Source organism: Sorex araneus, chromosome 1 (assembly GCF_027595985.1).
Source record: "Sorex araneus isolate mSorAra2 chromosome 1, mSorAra2.pri, whole genome shotgun sequence".
NCBI lineage: Eukaryota > Metazoa > Chordata > Mammalia > Eulipotyphla > Soricidae > Sorex > Sorex araneus.
Window position 1 is genome coordinate 127,914,329 of NC_073302.1, and position 19,683 is coordinate 127,934,011.

General features: G+C 39.5%; 1 protein-coding gene across 1 annotated transcript in view; it reads right to left on the reverse strand.

The window, feature by feature from the left end:
- PLCXD3 (phosphatidylinositol specific phospholipase C X domain containing 3) overlaps nucleotides 1-1,891 on the reverse strand; it is a 159,119-nt gene extending 157,228 nt beyond the window's left edge. Inside the window, exon 1 of the mRNA XM_004605535.2 lies at nucleotides 1,550-1,891. Within this exon, the coding sequence (XP_004605592.1) occupies nucleotides 1,550-1,652 (103 nt within the window). The 5' untranslated portion in view covers nucleotides 1,653-1,891. The remainder of the gene's footprint in view (nucleotides 1-1,549) is intronic.
- Between the last annotated feature and the right edge of the window lie 17,792 nt (nucleotides 1,892-19,683).

Sequence of the window (19,683 nt, forward strand, 5' to 3'; positions counted from 1 at the left end):
GATCTTATCATATGTGTGGAAATATCCAGGTGGGACCAGGTATTGTAAAAAACAAAAACAAAGGAAAAGAAGAGGGGAGGGATGTCTGGGGAAGTGAAAGTGATGTTTGGCCAACAAAGTTCTCTTTCATCTGTCTCCTTGGAGAAAGCAACGGGCAGGTTCCCCTAGGTAGCAAGCAGACGGGTGGAGAAGTTGGTTCTCTCTTTCCCTTGGAAGGAGGCAAATCCTAGACAGTAACTGTTAGTCACCAACACTTGCTTGACAAATGAACAGTGAATCTAAATTATTGGTCAGTATCAGAGCTGCTCCTGGGATTTCCCCCCTATTCTTTAATAGTGTCCTTGACCATCTCCCCCCCCCCCCCCCCACACACACAGGGTTTCCTGCCCAGTGACTGAGAAAGGTTCCTGGACTGGTGGAGACCAAAGAAAGATACCACTAAGGACTCAGTTCCAGACCTGTTGGTCACTTGTCCTGTAGTCTGGCCCTGAAAGGGTGACAGGGATTTGCACCTCAGCCCAACCATCAGGTCGAAGGGGCAAGGAAGTATAGATCTGTCATCTGCTGTCACCCTGGCAAATTGCTTTGAAAGGACCCTTCCTCCTGCAGAAGGGCTGCAGCACGCGCTCACTCCAGAAATTTGCCCTTTCCCCTGGGCCACTTCAGTCACGTCCCTGCTTTGCTAGGTTTCCTGCCTTCAGTGCAGTCAAGACCAGGGGCGATCACTCTTCCCATCGGATCTGCCCGTTAAGCCCACCCTCCGCCTCTGGGGCCCTCGCAGCTTTGCCTGCCTGGCTTCTGTCTGGAGCAACAAATGCAGACCCGAAAGGGTCTGTGCCGTCCTGCGCGGGGAGCTCCACGCTGCAACCAGCCCCGTGCACCAGACGCCACAGAGCTTGCCCACCCGGGCCGGGCCCTCCTGGTCCACGCAGACTTGGGCAACGGCGCCCTCCGCTCCTCGCCCGCCTGGGGCGCTCAATCAAGGACAGCGATCGCGCGGCCACTGGTCCCTAACTTTCAGCCCTCTTGGGGCAGCGCTTTGTCCCTTTAAAGGAGACTGGAGACGAATATTAATGACTCGGGTAGGTGCAAACTAGGAAATCGACAGGATCGGCTGGATTCCGTGACAGCGATGGAGCCCGCGTCAAGCCCTTAGGACGCACGCTCCTTCTCAGAGACCCCGGCCAGCGCCCCCATCCTTCGGCTCTGCCGTAGGGACCTTTCGAGGGGGGCCGGGGGCGCCTGCAGGAGTCGCACCTGCTCCCCGCCCCAACCCTCTTCGCGCACATGATGGGGAGCAGTCACCTTGACACCCCGCGCCACGGTCCCCGAGGTTGGGGTGGTGGTGATGAGCATGGCAAATGCAGGAGACCGGAGGGACCCCCACCCTCCCCCCACCCACCCACCCACCCACCCCAGGGCCCGAGCCCCAGCCCTGGAGGCGAGTTTCGCGGCGCGACAAGTTCCCAGTCGGCGGCGGCGGGGACAGCAGGGCGGGGCGGGTGCCGCGGGCGCCGGGCGCCCCGTCGGCTGCCCTCTGCGCGCCTACCTGGGATGGCCAAATTGGTCAGGGGGATGCTGTGGATGCTCTCGGGCAGCGTGGCCATCCAGTCGGCTAGTTTCAGCTCGTTCTTCCCCTGAGACGAGGCCATCGTGCCGCTCGGCGTGCCGCGCGCTGGTCCCCCTCTCCTCGGGCAAGCTGGCAGGCTGCTGCCGCTAATCCAACGTTCGCTCCCGCCGCCCCGAGTTTACACGCCGCGCTGCGCCACACCCACAGGATGGCGCAGACACATGCTAATTTTAATAATTATTCAAAACACCCCGTGCTCCCCGAGCGCCGCTGCCAGACTCTGCCCGAGCTTTTGTTCCCCGCGTCCGCGCGCAGCTCTCGGCTCTGCCCCCTCCCGCGCCCGCTCCCTCCTCCCTCACATCCCTTTCTGCGTCTCTGGCTTCTCCAACCCTTTTCTGCAGCTTCCTGATGTCTCCTGCCTTTAAACTTGGTTCGCCCAGCGGTCCTGCCCGACCCTTGGATGTGACTTCCCCCTATCTGCGTGTAAAAGCGTCTGATGCTTGGATCCAAAATCCTAATCGATTTGGGCATGCCATCTGCTCCTGGGAGCAGACTTTCATATAGACTTTCTGGACTTTCCACTCCGAACCAAAAAGCTAGTCTTTTTTTTTTTTCTTCTTTTTTTTTGGTAAGCAATAGCAGGTTATTTATTCCGTAGCAGGAGCCCACATCCCTACTTGGAGCAAAATGGTGGGTCTTTACTCTCCACTCTTGCCTAAGGTTTGGCGGAGTTCACAAGTTCACTGTGAGGTCAGACCAAGGCAGCAGGTTCTAAGTGGTTACCACCAAATTCCGGTGTCCTGGTCTAGACATTTCAGGATAACGCAGCACTCTATCCCTGTCACGTCCCTGCTTATGAGCCATCTATGCTATTTCTATGGAGAGAGCTGCCTGTCTCCTCTCCCCCCCCCCTCCCCTTTGGTAGCATTCAGGAAAGCCTGAAGTCTGAGGCTAGAAGAAAATCACCACATTTCTCAGTGACATGCTGTAATTATTGCCCGTAGCTCTCGGTGAAATTTATTTGGCACCAATCAAAATGATCTATCTGGTTGTCTGAATTTTTATTCCTTGGCAGACTTGAGAGATGTGCCTCGAGAGAGAGAAATCACTCCTTGAGTCTCAAAAAAAAAAAAAAAAGAAAGAAAGAAAGAAAGAAAGAAAGAAAGAAAGAAAGAAAGAAAGAAAGAAAGAAAGAAAGAAAGAAAGAAAGAAAGAAAGAAAGAAAGAAAGAAAGAAAGAAAGAAAGAAAAACCTGTCTTGGTCCATGGAATCTCAGACAAGCTGGGAGAAGTCAAGTCTTACAAATATGGTGAGTCTAGGGGTAATTTCACTATGAATGTATAAGAAATAGACTGAAAATGAATTGGATCTTTGCAACTCAAAAGCTGCAGACATAATAAAGGTAAACTCTGGGTGGGAAATCCTTCTCCTAACAAATTCCAAGCCCCAACACCAAGGTCAAGATAGTCCCCTGTGCAAAAAAAAAAAAAAAAAAAACAGGTCTTAGAATGTAAACTAATGCACCCAGGAAAGAGTAGAAAAGGTTACCCACAGACAAAAAAGTACTCAGGAAAGATTAAATAACAGCTTAGGGTCATTCAGATATAGAGGGCAACAAAGGTAAAAAGAGACTAGGAAAGTGTCCAGACCTTACTCTATATTTTAGGGGTGCCAGTTCATTGGCTGTGTGAAATATTCTAGAATGTTCTTAATGTACCCATTGACTTTACTTGTGCTTACTGCCTTTAATGTCCCTGTCAGCTTAAAACAATAGTTCACATTGAGAGTCAAGGTGGAGGAGCAATATTGTGTTAAATAAACAACCAGTCTGTACACCCTCTTATGGCTGCTCAGGTGATGTCCCTTTGTGTCTGTTTGTCTCATTCTCTGTGACAGATCCTTGCTGGATGGAGGTCCAAAGCACCAATCCAATTGGCTTTGGACAACTCTGCTCTTGGATGTAATGGTGTAGAATGCCTTTCCCCAAAGCAAATGCTATTGGGTTGAGGAAATGAAAACTAAGGTGGGAAAGCTCAGAATAAAGCAATAATGTTCATTTTATTTCATTAGTCATATAGCATTAAAAATTTTAAAAAAACTCTAATTCTGTCTATTGTCCAAGGATGAACATCCCAAGTGGTATTCATTAGAAATAGGGAGCACTGTGGGGATGTGGAGAGAATAGAAACAACAATGTACTCTTGTGATCAATTTTCCATCCCCCCCTACAGATTAGTTCACAGCCTTAAGTATGAGAAAAAAATATTCTGGAGATTGTTTTCCTCCAAGACAAACCTCGATGCTCTTGCTAACTCTGTAAGCTGTAACCAAAAGATCTTTGATTAGAGTAAGAATTAAATTCACTAGTAGAGACTTCTTGGTCAAAAGAATCCAGCCCAGTTAAATGATGTCTGCTGGTATCACTGGACAGCATGAAAAGAAAAGAGAGTGCAAATCTGAAAGTTCGTTGCTCCAATTCAGAGTACTTTTGGCAAGATCTCTAGTGTTCAAGTTGTCTCCACTGTAAAATGTGATAACAACTCATACTAGGTGCAAAACTTTTAGAAAGGAGTGTATATGAAAGAGCTCCATCAATAAAGCATTATATAAGATAGACTTGAGTTTATTATAGATTATGTGTGTAGTTCATTCTCTTTTACAAAGCAGCTGTTTATTAAAAAAATACTTATGTATGGCAGTCACACAACGATGCTCAGGAGTTACTTCTGGTTCTAAATTTAGGAATTACTCCTGGCAATGCTTTGGGATCATATGGAATGCTGGGGGTTAAACCCGGGTTGGCCTCATGCAAGGCAACCACATTACTCACTGTATTATCACTCTGGCCCCAAAGAAGCTGTTTTAAATAAAACAATCTTAAGAGTTGAGGAAAGTTGCTTCTATAAAGAACCGTATATGGCATCCCTTAGATCAAATAAAAAATTTATCCCCCTTTTATGTGCTCTGATTTCAGAAATTTTAATGCATTAGTTTCACATAAAACTTTGACTTTTTTTGCACGTAATGCACTAGAAAAGTCAAATAGAAAGTTAATAGTTCTGAATTTCTTTCCTGACCTTATAAGCAATATTTTAGGGAATTTTATGATTCATTTCCTCATCTTTTTATTGCCATCTCTGCTTCACTACTTAAATATCAGTAAAAATATAAAAGCCATTATATTCCTGGACTTTAATTTTTCTACTGTGTTAATTATGGTTTTCTAGAAAAACAGAACCAGATATAGTTATAAATGATATTGTATGGAATCGAAAGAGCTATGCTGGGAATATCATGTCTCACTCAAGTGAGAGAGGGAGTCCAGAGTTCTGACCTCTGTCGACGGTCAAAAATAAGGGATGCTGTCTCATTTGCCAAAGCGTCAAAAATCAGATGGGCCGGTCAGAGACGACCATTGGACAAGAGCTGTTACCGACTGGATTCCACAGGACGTCAGAAGACCTCGTGGCCACCCACCAACTAGATGGTCAGATTTCTTTGTCAAATCTCTGAATGAACGATTTGAGGCTCTTCCTATTCCTGGAACGAGCAGGTAACATTGGGCTACACTAGCTCGTGACAAGGACAAATGGAGACGTTACTGGCGCCTGCTCGAGCAAATTGAAGGTCAACGGGACAACAAGTGATACAAGTGATACAAGTATGGATATAGACAAATTAGACAAATGTAGATATAAATATATATGGATATATACTTTTACAACTGAAAACTATGAAAGATTAATTTTAAGGAATGGCTAAGTGATTGTGAGATCTGATCAATCTGAAAGATAGCCTGGGAATTATGGTAAAATGGTCTGTGTTGCAGTGTTGAAATGGAATTCTCAAAGAAACCATTATTTACTTTTAAATCTTCAACTGGTTAAACAAGACTAGCCCACATTGTAGAAAGTATTTTACTTCCTTCAAAGCCAAAAAATTGTATATGATAGCCATATTCACAATTCCTTCACAACAGCACAAAGACTCATGTTTGACCAACCTTGTGGGTATTACAGCTTAGCCAAGTAGACACATGAAACTAATCATTGCTTTCTGGCCAACTAATCCATAAATTATTACTAACTTCTAAGCTTCCTTGACCCTATTGTTCTGGCATATATCCTTTGGAAGTAGCAAGAAGAATAAAATATATGCTTTCGTGTTCTAATTCCATTGAAACATGAATTAACCTTTATTTTTTTGTTTAATTTTCTCTTATTTTATATTATAAGCAGTAATAGGATCCTCCTTCACCATACTCAGCTAACCAAACAAGACAGTGCAATGCTAGGGTTTGAGTTTGTGGTACTTCTCAGGTCTTACAGTGCTGGGGACCACCAGGGCCACCCCAGTGGTGCTCCGGGGAAATCAGGCCACACCCAACAGTGCTCTGGGGTTCCAGTATTACACCTGACAGTAGACCAGAAATACACCCCAAACCCCTGAAGTATCTCCCCAGTACCTGGGTCAACATTTTAATCTCCATACAGAGGTGCAAATGCTATTAACTCAGTTAAGGTATTCATACTAGCAAACTTTAAAAAAAAATCTTAAACATAAATGAAAAGAGGAAAATGAATCATTGCAGTTATTTCATTCAACTATCAAAACTTATTTACACAATTTTCAGTTGTCATTATCAGTTGTCCATCTAAATCATACTATGCTTAGTTTATAAACATTATTACTCATTTGAAACATTTTCTTTCTCTGAACTCTCCTCGAGTTTTTTAAATGCATGACTCAAGCTGGAAAGAAATGTCAGGATTTTCTTTCTTTGAATGAAAATTGCTTTGAATGCAGCTACTCCTTATGGTCTGATCCCCTACAGTGCAGCCAGGAGTGAGTCCTGAGCAGAGATGGGAATGTCCCCCAGGAACCTCCAGGTAGCTCTATCACTGTATCACTGTCACTGTCATCCCATTGCTCATCGATTTGCTCGAGTGGGCACCAGTAACGTCTTCATTGAGAGACTTGTTACTGTTTTTGGCATATCGAATACGCCACAGGTAGCTTGCCAGGCTCTGCTGTGTAGGCGAGATACTCTCGATAGCTTGCCAGGCTCTCTGAGATGGGTGGGACAGAGGAAGCGAACCCAGGTCTGCTTGTGCAAGGCAAATGCCCTACCCGCTGTGCTATTGATCCAGCTCCACACCTGAAATTTTTCAGGTAGCTCTATATTTTCTTTTACTAGTTCAAAATATTTCTTAATTTTTGGAGATATTTATATTGCAATGATTTTGAAGTATTATCTAAAATTCAAGGATTCTCACAGGTCATAAAATATAGTGCATTTCTTCTGAATAATACTTTTAAATAACTGAATGATTAAAGCGATTCAGAGTCTGGAGTGATAAAGCAGTGGTTAAAGCTCTTGCTTGCATGTGGCCAACCCATATTCCGTTCCCAACACCACATATGGTCCACCAAGCCCTGTAAAGAGTGAAATCTGAGTACAAAGCCAGGAGTAAACCCTGAATACCACTAGGTGTGATCAAAAAATAAAGAGAAAAAAATAATAATTGTAAATATGCATTTATAGAAAAAATATACACATAATATTTGAAAATAATAATAAATGCTTTCTACTACCACTTCCTGCTTAGATATTGCATTTTTAAAGCATTAGTATATTTTAGGTACAATTTTTTTTATTTTAAATTTTTTGTTTACAGGCCACCAGTGGTATTCAGAGCTTAATCCTGGCTCTGCACTAAAAGATCAGTCTTGGTGAGCTTGGTGGAAATTGTGGGGTGCCAGGGATCGGACCTGGATTGGTCACTTATAAGGTAAGCCCTTCACCTGCCTTTACTGTCTCTCTGGCCCCACAAAATTATTTTTATACCACAATTCAGGATAGGAAAAATACTTCTCTCCACTATTCTAACCTTACAGTTTTTAATATCCTGTTTTCTTTTCTTCCCAATACCTACATTTTAGATGCAAGTGCAAATAAGTTAGAACTTGAAAATACTATCCAATGTTTGAAATCTTAGACCACCAAGATCTTTAGACTTGGATTTAAATCCAGGTTTGCCCAGTTAATAACTGTGTGTTTCTTGGTTTCATTCATTTTTGTGTGGGGAATAATTTCCTCTTGCGACAGGACTTACATGAGTTAAATAGTCTAGTATTTATGGAATAGAATGGTTGCTCAGTAAGTGATAGCTCAGTTCATTATTTTGCCTTTGAATTATGAAACTTTATTCATGCTGCTAACTTCACATGAATAAATCCATGCTTTCATGTGTTGAGATTCTTCATGTTCTACCTAACTCATCTTTGCAACTTTCATTGCAATCCATCTCTACTTTTCTGCACACCATTGTAGTTTGTTTATAGCTGTAACATAATATAGTTCTAATTCCAAAGCTAAACTTATAGCATTATATGAACTGGGATAATGTTATTTGCTATCTTATATTACATCTCAATATGTCTAAATACAAAATATGCTTATTGTACTATTCACTTACTGACTTTTTTCATAAATACTTATTGTGTGTTGTGCTTTCTGTTCTAGAGAGAAGATAGAGGAAGAAGTGTCTATGCTCACTGAGTTTATATTCCAGGTAGGAAAAGGAAAATGATTTCTTTTTTTTTTGTTTTGTTTTTTTTTTTTTTGCTTTTTGGGTCACACCCGGCGATGCACAGGGGTTACTCCTGGCTCTGCACTCAGGAATTACTCCTGGCGGTGCTCAGGGGACCATATGGGATGCTGGGATTTGAACCCGGGTCGGCCGTGTGCAAGGCAAACTCCCTACCCGCTGTGCTATCACTCCAGCCCCCAGAAAATGATTTCTTAATGGTTGAATGACACGGTTGGATTTCTCACCTCAATGTCAAAAACCCTTCTTTCACATGAAAAATTACTGGCACTCCATTAAAGAGCAAGATATTTATAATAGTTTTAAAGATACACTTTCAATTTATTTTTAAAACTTTATTATCACTATAGCACTGTCATCCCCTTGTTCATCCATTTGCTCGAGCGGGCACCAGTAAGTCTCCATTGTGAGACTTGTTACTGTTTTTGGCATATCAAATATGCCACGGGTAGCTTGCCAGGATCTGCCATGCGGGTGGGATACTCTCTGCAGCTTGCCGAGCTCTCCGAGAGGGAACAGACGAATGGAACCCGGGTCGGCCACATGCAAGGCAAATGCCCTACCCACTGTGCTATTGCTCCAGTCCTGAAAAATAATGAGTAAAATAAATAGACTAGAATATCGCTTTTCAGGCCTTAACAATCATAATATACCCTAAGCATCAAGTAGACATTGTGTATTTCTTTCATTCTATGTAGACAAAGCTTCCTTCTTTGACATATGTTTGGGCATTCGGCCAGTAGACGTTAAAGATGGCAAGAACCTGGGAGCAGGCAACACAGAAACAACTAGGTGAAGGAACACTGTGGGAACTTATATAAGAAGCATATCTGCACCATCTATTCTTTGAGTAAGTTATACAATAATCAATGGAAATATTTGCCAAACATTTCTGAGAAGAGGGCAGGCTGCAGGAAAATAGTGAAAACTGACACATGCGCTTCGACACACACATACACACTCCATTAAAAAATATTTCTAGTTCCAGGATAAATCTACATGACCAGATGAAGGGTGAAATTTTCATCTTCTTCCTCTAATACCTGTAATTTGAGCATGATGTGCCATGTGCCAGTCAGATAGGTAATATAGTTACAACAATGTATAAATTTATAAATTGATGCACAATGTTATTATGCATCATCACCACCAAAATGCCCATAATTCTTCCCCATTGTCCATATGAAAAACTGGTTCAGAATTGTTTTTCCTTTATATAATGTTTCTCTTAATTCTCTCCACCCCTGTTACTATCTTAGCAAAATTAATGATGACACTTGGAAACAATACAATTTGCATCGCCAAATTTCATTATCTAGTCAGGTACTACTCAACGTTAGGGTTGAAAGCAAGTGAATTGACAAAACACAACAAAAATAACTTATAATCTGTGAAATAGATAGTGGTCATTACAGAGGAGCAGAAAAGGTGTGAAAATCTTGATAAAATTTATCAAAGCTAGAACTATAATTAGTAAAGGAATAGGAGCTATTTATTAAGCTGAGAGTAAATCCTTGGTGTTGTGGACAGTCAATGTTCTTTCCATTTTCAGGAATAATTACAGGGATCAAGTTTTTTTTTTAAATTTTCAGTGACATCAGAGTGACTTGCTCAGTGTTGGTGTTCTGTGAATATTTATATGCCCAACAGGTGAACATGGGGCCTATCTCATAATACTAGGAGAATACCTAGATGTTCCGGAGCAAATTTCTTTTTTCCATTAAATAGAAGGACACATCTTAATCTAATTTATCTAGTGTTTCATGAGTCCTCATGTAGTACAACTTGTCAATAATAGGTGTCATTGTTAAATTTGATATATACAGGCCATCAATAAAATTTTTACTTATACTTCATAGCATGAGCAGAGAAATAAAACAAATTATATGCCAGCGTGTGTAAGCTCATGAGTATTCTTACTCAAGTATGCTCTACAAAACCTTTTGTATCTGCCTGTCATTCTCAAATAGTTCATCAGGTATTGGAGTAAAGATAATCTCTGCTTCAGGGTAAATCACCAAATTTGCATTTCTTTCCACTGAAGTCTTGCAAACCCCAAAGGGGAATTATCTATTTTTATGGCTCTTTGACAAGCCCCCAGGTAATACTGTGGGACACCACCAGCCACTTAGAGATATAGATTCTGAGAAGAAAAGTCAGTTAATGAGCTCTCACTCTAACCCTAGTTCCAAAATTGCAGATAAGTTATTGAGGGCTGTATAATAAACCTGGCCACAATATGAAAAGCTGAAGAATCTGTTTTTTTTTTTTTCAGAGAACTCTGAAAAACATTCAGTATTATAAAATAAAAAATAATTAGGAGACATGAGTACTTATTCTTATTATTGTTACTACAATCCTATTTCTTAATAAAGGTTTACTCCAAGATTGGAGGACAGTCAATAGTAAGCCTTCCTTTAGTACTTCATCTTTGTTCACCTCTGTTAATTTATGCAACCCCTAATCTCTGTCTGGATTTTTCTTTTCATAGTCATGTGTGAACAATATAATTATTAAAGCTTTTTCATTATTTTGAGTTCAGTGACTCAAATATAACTATGAACTAAAGAAAATTTTATCCTACCTACTTTGTGTGAAAAATTAAGCCCACGTCAAATATTGAACCTTGATTTTTCATAACAACATAGTATTTTTTCATAATACTCTTGTCAAAGACACAACAAAGGTGAGGCTGAGAGCAGGGGATCAAAATAAAGGGTAATTCTTTGATTTTTAAAAATTATTCCATTAAGAAAGTTATCTGTAAATTATGTTATTTTCAAAATTTTTGGAATAAATAAATAAAGATCTTGTAAAATGTGAAAATCCTGTGGTGTTCTCAGTAAGAGCCTAAATTTAAGGAATTTTATATCTAAGCAATAAACTACAGAAGTTGTTCACAATCCTAGAACTGACCACAAACAGATTCATAATTAGCTCTAGGCATGCAGTTAGTTGTTGTAAATGCATGACTATATTGATATCCTGGTCAAAGAAATATCAAGCTTTTAAATAATTTTTCCCCTTCTAATTTGATGTCTTTAAAAACATCTTTGGGGCTGGAGCAATAGTACAGCGGGTAGGGCATTTGCCTTGCACGCGGCCGACCCGGGTTCGATTCCCAGCATCCCATATGGTTCTCTGAGCACTGCCAGGGGTGATTCCTGAGTGCAGAGCCAGGAGTAACCCCTGAGCATCGCCGGGTGTGACCCAAAAAGCAAAAAAAATGATAATAAAAATAAAAAATAAAAATAAATAAAAACATTTTTGTAATGAAAAAGATAACAATATTTTTTACACACTAGCAAAAGAAACAAAATAGCTAACAAAAAAATTCACATATTTCTTATCCAAACCAAATTAATATCAGCTCATGAGCAGCCCTCCACCACTGATCCTGGGTTCTTACCAATCATGTCCTGACTTCTCTACCCTTTTCCTATCCTGCTCTTGCCGGCTCTTGTAACTGGGCATTTGATATAGACAATTTTAACTGACCTGAGGTCACAAGTCATAGTCACTTTGGTTTGCATGTCCTTGATAATCAATGATGATAAACACTTTTTTCTATGTTTGTTACCCATCAGCATATCATCTTCTTCAAGAAAGTATCAGTTCATCTCCTATAGGATAACACTGGTTTGTCATTTCTCCCTGGATTCGGGGAGCTTAGGTTTATTGGGGTTATACCATTCACAGTGCTCCCAAGGCCCTTCCATTCCTCTGTGCTCTGCTTCCCCAATCAGTCACATTTATCCCCTAAGCAGTACCTGTGACTTGTAAAGTCAAATTCTTCAGAAATCTCTGGATTTGTACTTATTAGAGAAATATTGCTTTTCTCCTCCCCTTACGTTATTTGTATAGTTTACTTCAGAACAATATCCTGTATGTATAGACACAGGAAGACTGTTAATGCTATGCTTTTGTAACTTGGGAGTTCATTGACTCCAAAAACTCCTGGGCATCTATTTTCTCGACTTAGCTTCAGTTGCCCTTAGTTCCTACCATCCCAAAGCAGGGTCCTTATGAGGGGCTGGATGGACCCAGGGCAAGCTGTGAGATTCCCTAGCATTGAAATGGGCCAGGCCAAGCGCCATAATACTTAAATATAAGTTAAGAGCACGGTCATGGACAAATTCTGTCATAGTCCAAAGAGTAACAAGTGAAATCTGTGTTGAAATCTGGAATGTAATCAAGGTAAAGAGAAAAGGAAGTGAAATTATCACTCACGCACGGGGGCGGGGGGGGGGGTTGGGGGGTGAGGGGTGGATGTATACTTTTTTTTGTTTTGTTTTTGCTTTTGTTTTTGTTTTGTTTTTGTTTTTATTGGTGGTGGAATATGGGCACTGGTGAAGGGATGGGTGTTTGAGCATTGTATAACGGAGATATAAGCCTGAGAACTTTGTAACTTTCCACTTGGTGATTCAATAAAATAAATTAAAAAAAAAAACAAAGAGTAACAAGTAGATTTGGACCCTGCTAGAGTTAGAAAAGACTAATCTGGCCTGAGCACTGTAGTCTGGGATCTATAGTGAGTTGTCCCCAGGAAAGCCACCCTACAAGCTTAATGTATCTCTTTCTGTGTCTATACAAAATGACTAATATTATTGTCACTGTCACTGTGACTGTTATCCCATTGCTCATCGATTTGCTCGAGTGGGCACCAGTAACATCTCTATGTGAGATTTGTTGTTGCTGTTTTTCGCATATTAAATACACCACGGATAACTTGCCAGGCTCTGCCATGCGGGTGAGATACTCTCGGTAGCTTGCCAGGCTCTCCAAGAGGGGCAGAGGAATCGAACCCAGGTCGGCCGCATGCAAGGAGAACGCCCTACCCCCTGTGCTATCCTGTGCTGTCACTCCAGCCCGGACTAATATTATTAAGAAGTAGAATTAAGATGAATATTTAAATGGCTGTTGCACTAATAAAAGACAAAACACACCCCCTAGGTGGTATTTCACCTTTAAGCTGATCTCCTGGCTGCAGGAGTGTTGGAATATTTCCCCTTTTCCAGCTGCCTTCTGGAGTTTTGTCACAGAAACCTTTTGTCACAGAAACCTAACTGATCTTTGACCCACAGATCTAAGGCTTGACTTGACATTGTAGATTCCAGGCTCTGGCCCAGCCTAGTCTTTGGGATGTAAATTTCAGGTGCTGTCTAGTTTGTAATTGATATGTAGATTTCTTGCTGCAGCCCAGCCTAGTCTTTGGGATGTAAATCCGAGTGCTTTCAGCCCAAAGAGGGCTTCGGTTTTGGTTTTGTAGCTTCTTTCTGGGGGCCAGATCCACGGGGCAGATCCACGGGGCCAGATCCACCGGGAGAGACAAGGAGGAGGAGAGAGAGAAGCCAGAGAGAGGCAGCAGTTGAGCAGTAGATCCAGAGAGAGGCCGGAGCTGGGAGTGCGGGAGATGAGAAAGATGGAAGATTGAATAAACGGTAACTAATCAGCAACCAGCTTGGTCCTCGTTCTTCCTTCGCCTGTCCTTGACCACCGGCCTTCCGGATCCAGTCCACACACTGGTTCCAGAGCACCGAACGCGGGTGGTGAGACAGAGCCACCCGGAGAGCCCTCGAGTGCACTCGCCCCTCGGCATTCTTTAGTTTTTTACACAGGAGGTCTTTGTCCTATCTTAGAAATACTTCCCTGGAAGGAAGGGCTTTCACTGTGCTACCTGACCTAGGTGGAGTTGCCACCCCCAATGCTTGGGGCTAGACCAAGGCTTCCAGACAAAGTGTAGAGAGAGTAGCATGGGGACAGGAGGAGATGGTAATGAGGGGCAGGCCGGGGTGGGAGAAGAAGCTCTTGGCCACCAAACGCCCATGGCAGGTGAAGGAGACACCATCGCCACAGCTCACTTATTTATTTTGTGAATACACAGTCTCCCTTCCTATTTTTTTGAAGGGATTGCTTGACCTTTTTGATCAAATTTTGTAGGTTCTTTATATATCTTTGATATTACCCTTTGAGAGATTCATGCTGTGCAAATATTTTTTTCTCATTTAGTGGGATATCTTTGTATTTTAGTCCAAATTTCTTTTACACTGTAGATGTTTTAAATTTTTGGTTTTGTGTTTTGAGGCCCATTCCTGCTGGGCTCAAGGCTTATTCATGATTCTGTGCTCAGGAATCACTCCTAGTAGGGCTCCAGGGACAATATGAGGTGCCAGAATCAAATCCAAGCTGGTTACTTGCCAGGCAAGTACACTATCTACTGTATTATTGCCTGCAGAATCTTTTTTAGTTTGAAGCAGTCTCATTTTTGTTTTTAAGATTTGGTGTAGTTTGCTTTGCCAATGGGAGCAAATCACTGAAGACATCTTGAGGTCATTCATGACTAATTCTGTCCATGCTTTCTTCATTCAATGTACCTTATGGATTTAGTCTAGTATCAAGGCTATAAATCCATATAAAAATAACTTTTATGTATGGGATGACATAGGGACTTACTTCTTCTTTTAATTTTGCATGTGACTAATAGGTTTTCTCAATACTCTATGTAAAGACCTTCTTTCCCCACTTAATCCACTTAGTTCTCGTGCCAAAAATTAATTACCTTCAGATCTCAATATTTACTTCTGTACTCTCAATTCCATCCCATTACTCTAAGAGACTGGTTTTTATTCTATATCACAGTTCTGATTACTCTAGCTTCGTACTGTAATTTAAAGTCAGGGACTAAAATGCTTTCAATCTTTTTTCTCAGAATTGTTTGGGCTATCTAGGGAGTTTTGTGGTTACACATATATTTTAGTACTCTTTGTTCTATGTCATTGAAGGATGTCATTGGAATTTGGAAAGAAAATGCACTGAATCTGTATAATGCTTTTGAGAGTATGGATTTTAACAGTATTCATTCTTCCAAGTCCTGAACTTTAAATATTTTTCCATTTCTTTGTATCTTTTAATGTTTATTTTAATAAACAGTGTCTTTAGTTTTTGATGCATGAAATTTTAACTTTAATGGTTGATATAAAGTGAAGTACTTGATGTTTTGGGTCCCAATTGTAAAAATATTTGTTGTCTTTCTTCTGTTTCATTGCTTGCTTGCAAGACATTCTTTTGTGTTGATTTTGTGACCAGAAACTTTCTATATTAGCTTATTATTTCTAAAACATTTTTAGTAGGACCTTTAGGATTTTCTATGTACATTAACTTGTCTACAGTTTTAATATTTAATTTCTTTTCCCACTTGATTAATTTCTCTTGTTTAATTGCTGTGGCCATGAAATAGCTATCTTGTGTCTGATCTTAGAAAAGAGGCCTTTAGTTTTTCACTATTGAGTATCATGTTAGCTTCTGGTTTGCTGGAAATGACCTTTACTGTCAATGTAAGTTATCTATATTCCTGTTTTGTTAACAGTTTTTATTTTAAATGAGTTTGAATCTTGTCAAAAAATTTCTCTGCCAGTTATATCATTTTTATCTTGTCTTTTGTTGACATAATGTGTCATATTAATTGATTTGTGTATCTAAAACTGGAATTATATTCTTGGAATAAATGCCATCTGATTGTAGTATATGATCCTCTGGACACATTGTTGAATTTGATTCACTAAGGTTTTGCTGAGAATCATTGCATCTATGGTCATCAGAATATTGATTGGAAATATTCATTTTTAGTGATGTCTCTCTCATCTCGGTATTAGAGTAATATTGACCTCAGAAATTATTTGGAAGAATTCTTAGTTCTTAGATTTTCTGCAAGTACTTGGAGTGAAGAAAAGGCAATAGTACCTTGAAGATTTGGTTGAATTTACTAATGAAGCTGTCTGGAGTTGGCCTTGTGTTTGGGTAGAGATTCTTTCCTACTGTTTCAATTTTCTTACTGGTAATTAGTCTGTAAATATTTTCTACTTCCTCTTGATTTATAGGAGGTTGCATGATTCTAAAATTTCATTCTCTCTAGTTTTTTCAGCTTAATGACACAATATACATAATAATTTCTTATGATTATTTGCATTTCTGTAGTATCTGTTGTAACCCTTTCCATTCAATTTGTGATACATTGGTCAGCTAAAGGATTGTCAATCTCATTTTTCTTCCTTTGAGAAACAGAGCTAATGGTTGCATTGATCTTTTGCATTGCTTTCTTGACCTATGTATCAGTTTTTTTCACTGTAATTTTTGTTGTCTACTTCCTTCTTCCTTTGGATTTCATTTGTAATTCTTAATTTTTAACATGAGTTTGAATTGAACTTCATCTTCTGATGTAACTATGGATAGCTATAAACTTCTCTCTTAGATCTGCTTTTTCTTTATCTCACTAAGTCTGGTAGCTAAAGTCTTCATTCTCATTAATTTCCAGGAATTTTTAATTTCTTCTTTGATTTTCTTTTTGCCTCATTCATCATTCAATAGTATATTGTTTAGTATCCAAGTATTCCGTTTATTGTTTTGGCGATTTTTGTGTGCATGTTTGTTTGTTTGTGGTTTTTAGTTCATACCTGGCAGTTTCAGGTCTTACTCCTGGCTCTGTGCTCAGGCATCATTCCTAGCAGTCCTCTAGGGACCAAAGCTGACTGTGTGTAAGACAAGTGCTCTACCCACTGTACTATTATTCCAACCCTTTATTCTTTATTTTTAAGGTTGATTTCTACCTTCATTATATAGATTTGTATTCTCACGACTAGGTAAACACATGTTTTGTGTCCCAGCATGTGGCTTATTCTGGAGAATATCCCATGTGCACTGAAGAACAATGTACACTTGATTTGGGGGTGGCTAGCCCTGTCCACATCTATTTATCCTGGCTTCCAACTACACAATTAAAGCTGTTGTTTCCTTGCTGTGTTTCCATATGGTTGATCAGTCCAACACTAACTACTGTTGTGTTGGTGTTAAAATCTCTCCTCAAATCTATTAGTAGTTCCTTAAGAACTCTGGTGTCCCTTCACTTGTTACATATAGTTAATAAGAGTTTATGGGCACTGGTGGAGGGATGGGTAAACAATAACTGTATGAGTGAGATGCAAACGCAAAAGTTCATAAGTTTGTAACTGTACATCACGGTGATTATCTAATAAAAAATTTTTAAATAAATTGATAAATACATTTTTTTAAAAAGGATTAAATCACCTTCTCTTTCTTTTTGGTAGTGAAAATATAATTGGGTTTATTAAAATAGACTTTTGAAATTATAGAAAACAGGTTATCATTCTCACCCATGAAACTTACAAAAACTTAATGACAATGAGCAATACTCAGGAGGGTATAGAATGATGTTGCTAAGGGTGAAATATATAATTATTTCATAATATTTATTCTTTTTTAGCTTATTTCTTATAGCAAACATTCATAATTGTTATATCCAAAAAACTATAAATATTCTTCTTATATTATTCTGATGATAGATTTTACCAAATAAAGCTTTTTACTTTTTAAAATACAAATAGGCTGTAATTTCTTCTTTAATGATCTGATAATTTTTTTTAAAAAATCACCTTCTTTAGTTTAAATTTTGTCTAATACAGCATAGTCATCCCTCACTGAGTTTGGCTATTTGCCTATGATTATTTTCCAGCTTTTAACTCTGAGTCTATGTTTGTCATTAAAGTTCAAGTGTATCTCTTGTATGCAACTGAAAGTTGAATTTATTTCTTAAGTTATCCAATTACTTTATGCCTTTGATAGGGGTTACGGGGGGAGGGGGTAGTCATTGTCATCTTGAGGCAATGGGCCAACTTCGCTATTTTGGTCCTTCTGTTCTGTTACTAATTCCAACATTGAGTCTTTTAGTTTAGCTACTGTACCGTTTAGTTCATACATTTAAGTTCAGAATTTTATATTCTTTTTTTCATACTTTCCCCACTATTACTCATGGTCTTTACCAATTTTTTTTCTTTCATTCACAACATCAGTAGTGTCGTTGTTTGAAAACACTGGCTCCACCCCAAGCTTCCAATTTTCAGTCACTTGTTTCCACTTCAGTGGATATGAAAACACAGTTGGTTGCCTGAAGAACCTGGGTGCTCAGCATACCACCATGCTGTTTCCCAGTATTTTGGAACTTTGCAGATAAAGTCTGTTCCTGGTCCTTTGAGTTCCACATTCTCTTCCATCCTTACCAATCCTGTACCTCTGCTGCCATAGCTACTCAAAATTCCACAGTGGGATTCTTTAACTTAAGCATAAATACATGGATTCAGTCATGTTTTCTGCTAGAACTCTAAAAGGACGCTACATTTGCTTTAGTTTTTGTGTAGATATTGCCTTCATGACAGAAGTACTAAACATCTCTGCCTCCTCATTTATCTTTTTCCACAGTACTCTTATTTTCTATTTTGCAAAGCACCAGTGATTAAACAAATTCACTAATATTTGCTCTATCCACTGATAACCAATTTAGATACAAACAAAACTGATTCTTTAACTTCTCAAATTTAACTTATCATACACAGGGAAATATATGCAATTTGAGAATTTTGTGTTTCTCTACATATAATTTATATTTCAGGGAAACTTTGAAGAAGTAAAATTAAGACTAAAACTATAAACTTAAATTCATAGCAATCACAATTTCTAAGTGTAAAATTATTATAGGCATACACTTAAGATGAGCTAAATATTCTGAATCTATGTGTTTCATAATACTTGAACTTATTCATTGTAACCAAATATTTTCTACTTTAGAATAATTAAAATGAGTCTGGGCATTATCAAAATATTAATGTGCTTTTAAAAATCAGAATAAAACTAGTATTTCTAATAATAGCATCAAACCAGAAACCTGTATTTTGTTGCCTTATATACCAAGTAGAACACATGAATATTAAATTATTTTATTATATGTAACATTTATCTGCTTCCTTTGATAGCTCAGTTGGTAGAGCAGAGGACTGTATATGTAACATTTATGTAAGGCTTTTTTTTTTACTTTCCATATAGGTGATAATAGAATTTTACTTAAGTACTGTGTAAAACTTGAAAATATTATTTGACAAACTAAGAAAATATTTCCAGTTGTCTCAAAAGATTAATAAAGCCATTTTTAGAGTTATAGAGGAATTAAATACTTCTAAACCATTGAAATGTATAGCTAATATATTTTGGGAATGATAAATGGCTAATTTAAACCAGATCTATAGACCTTGAGAATAAATTTGCCTTTATACACACTACAGAGTGGGGTATGGTGCCGCCAGCAGGTCAGCCTGTACCTGTGGGGTGAGTGTATCAGCAGCCTGATGATGCTTTCAGACTTCCAGACACCTCAAAATTGGCAGCTGTGCCTTTGGCCAGACCCCAACAACTTGGGGCCAAGTTTACCAAGAAATTAAACAGTCAAAAGTTAGGTATGTGGGAGACACACCAACAAACCACCTCCAGCTCAGCTGTATATTGGAGACAAGATGGCACCGACGCCACCCGAACCCCTCGCTCTCTCCTGAACCCGGCTCACCATCTCGCCTAAGACAATACTCGGCTCAGCACGCCAGGCATGAAACTTTACGCATGATCACTGCTGGAACTCTACGCATGATTCCTGATGGACATCGC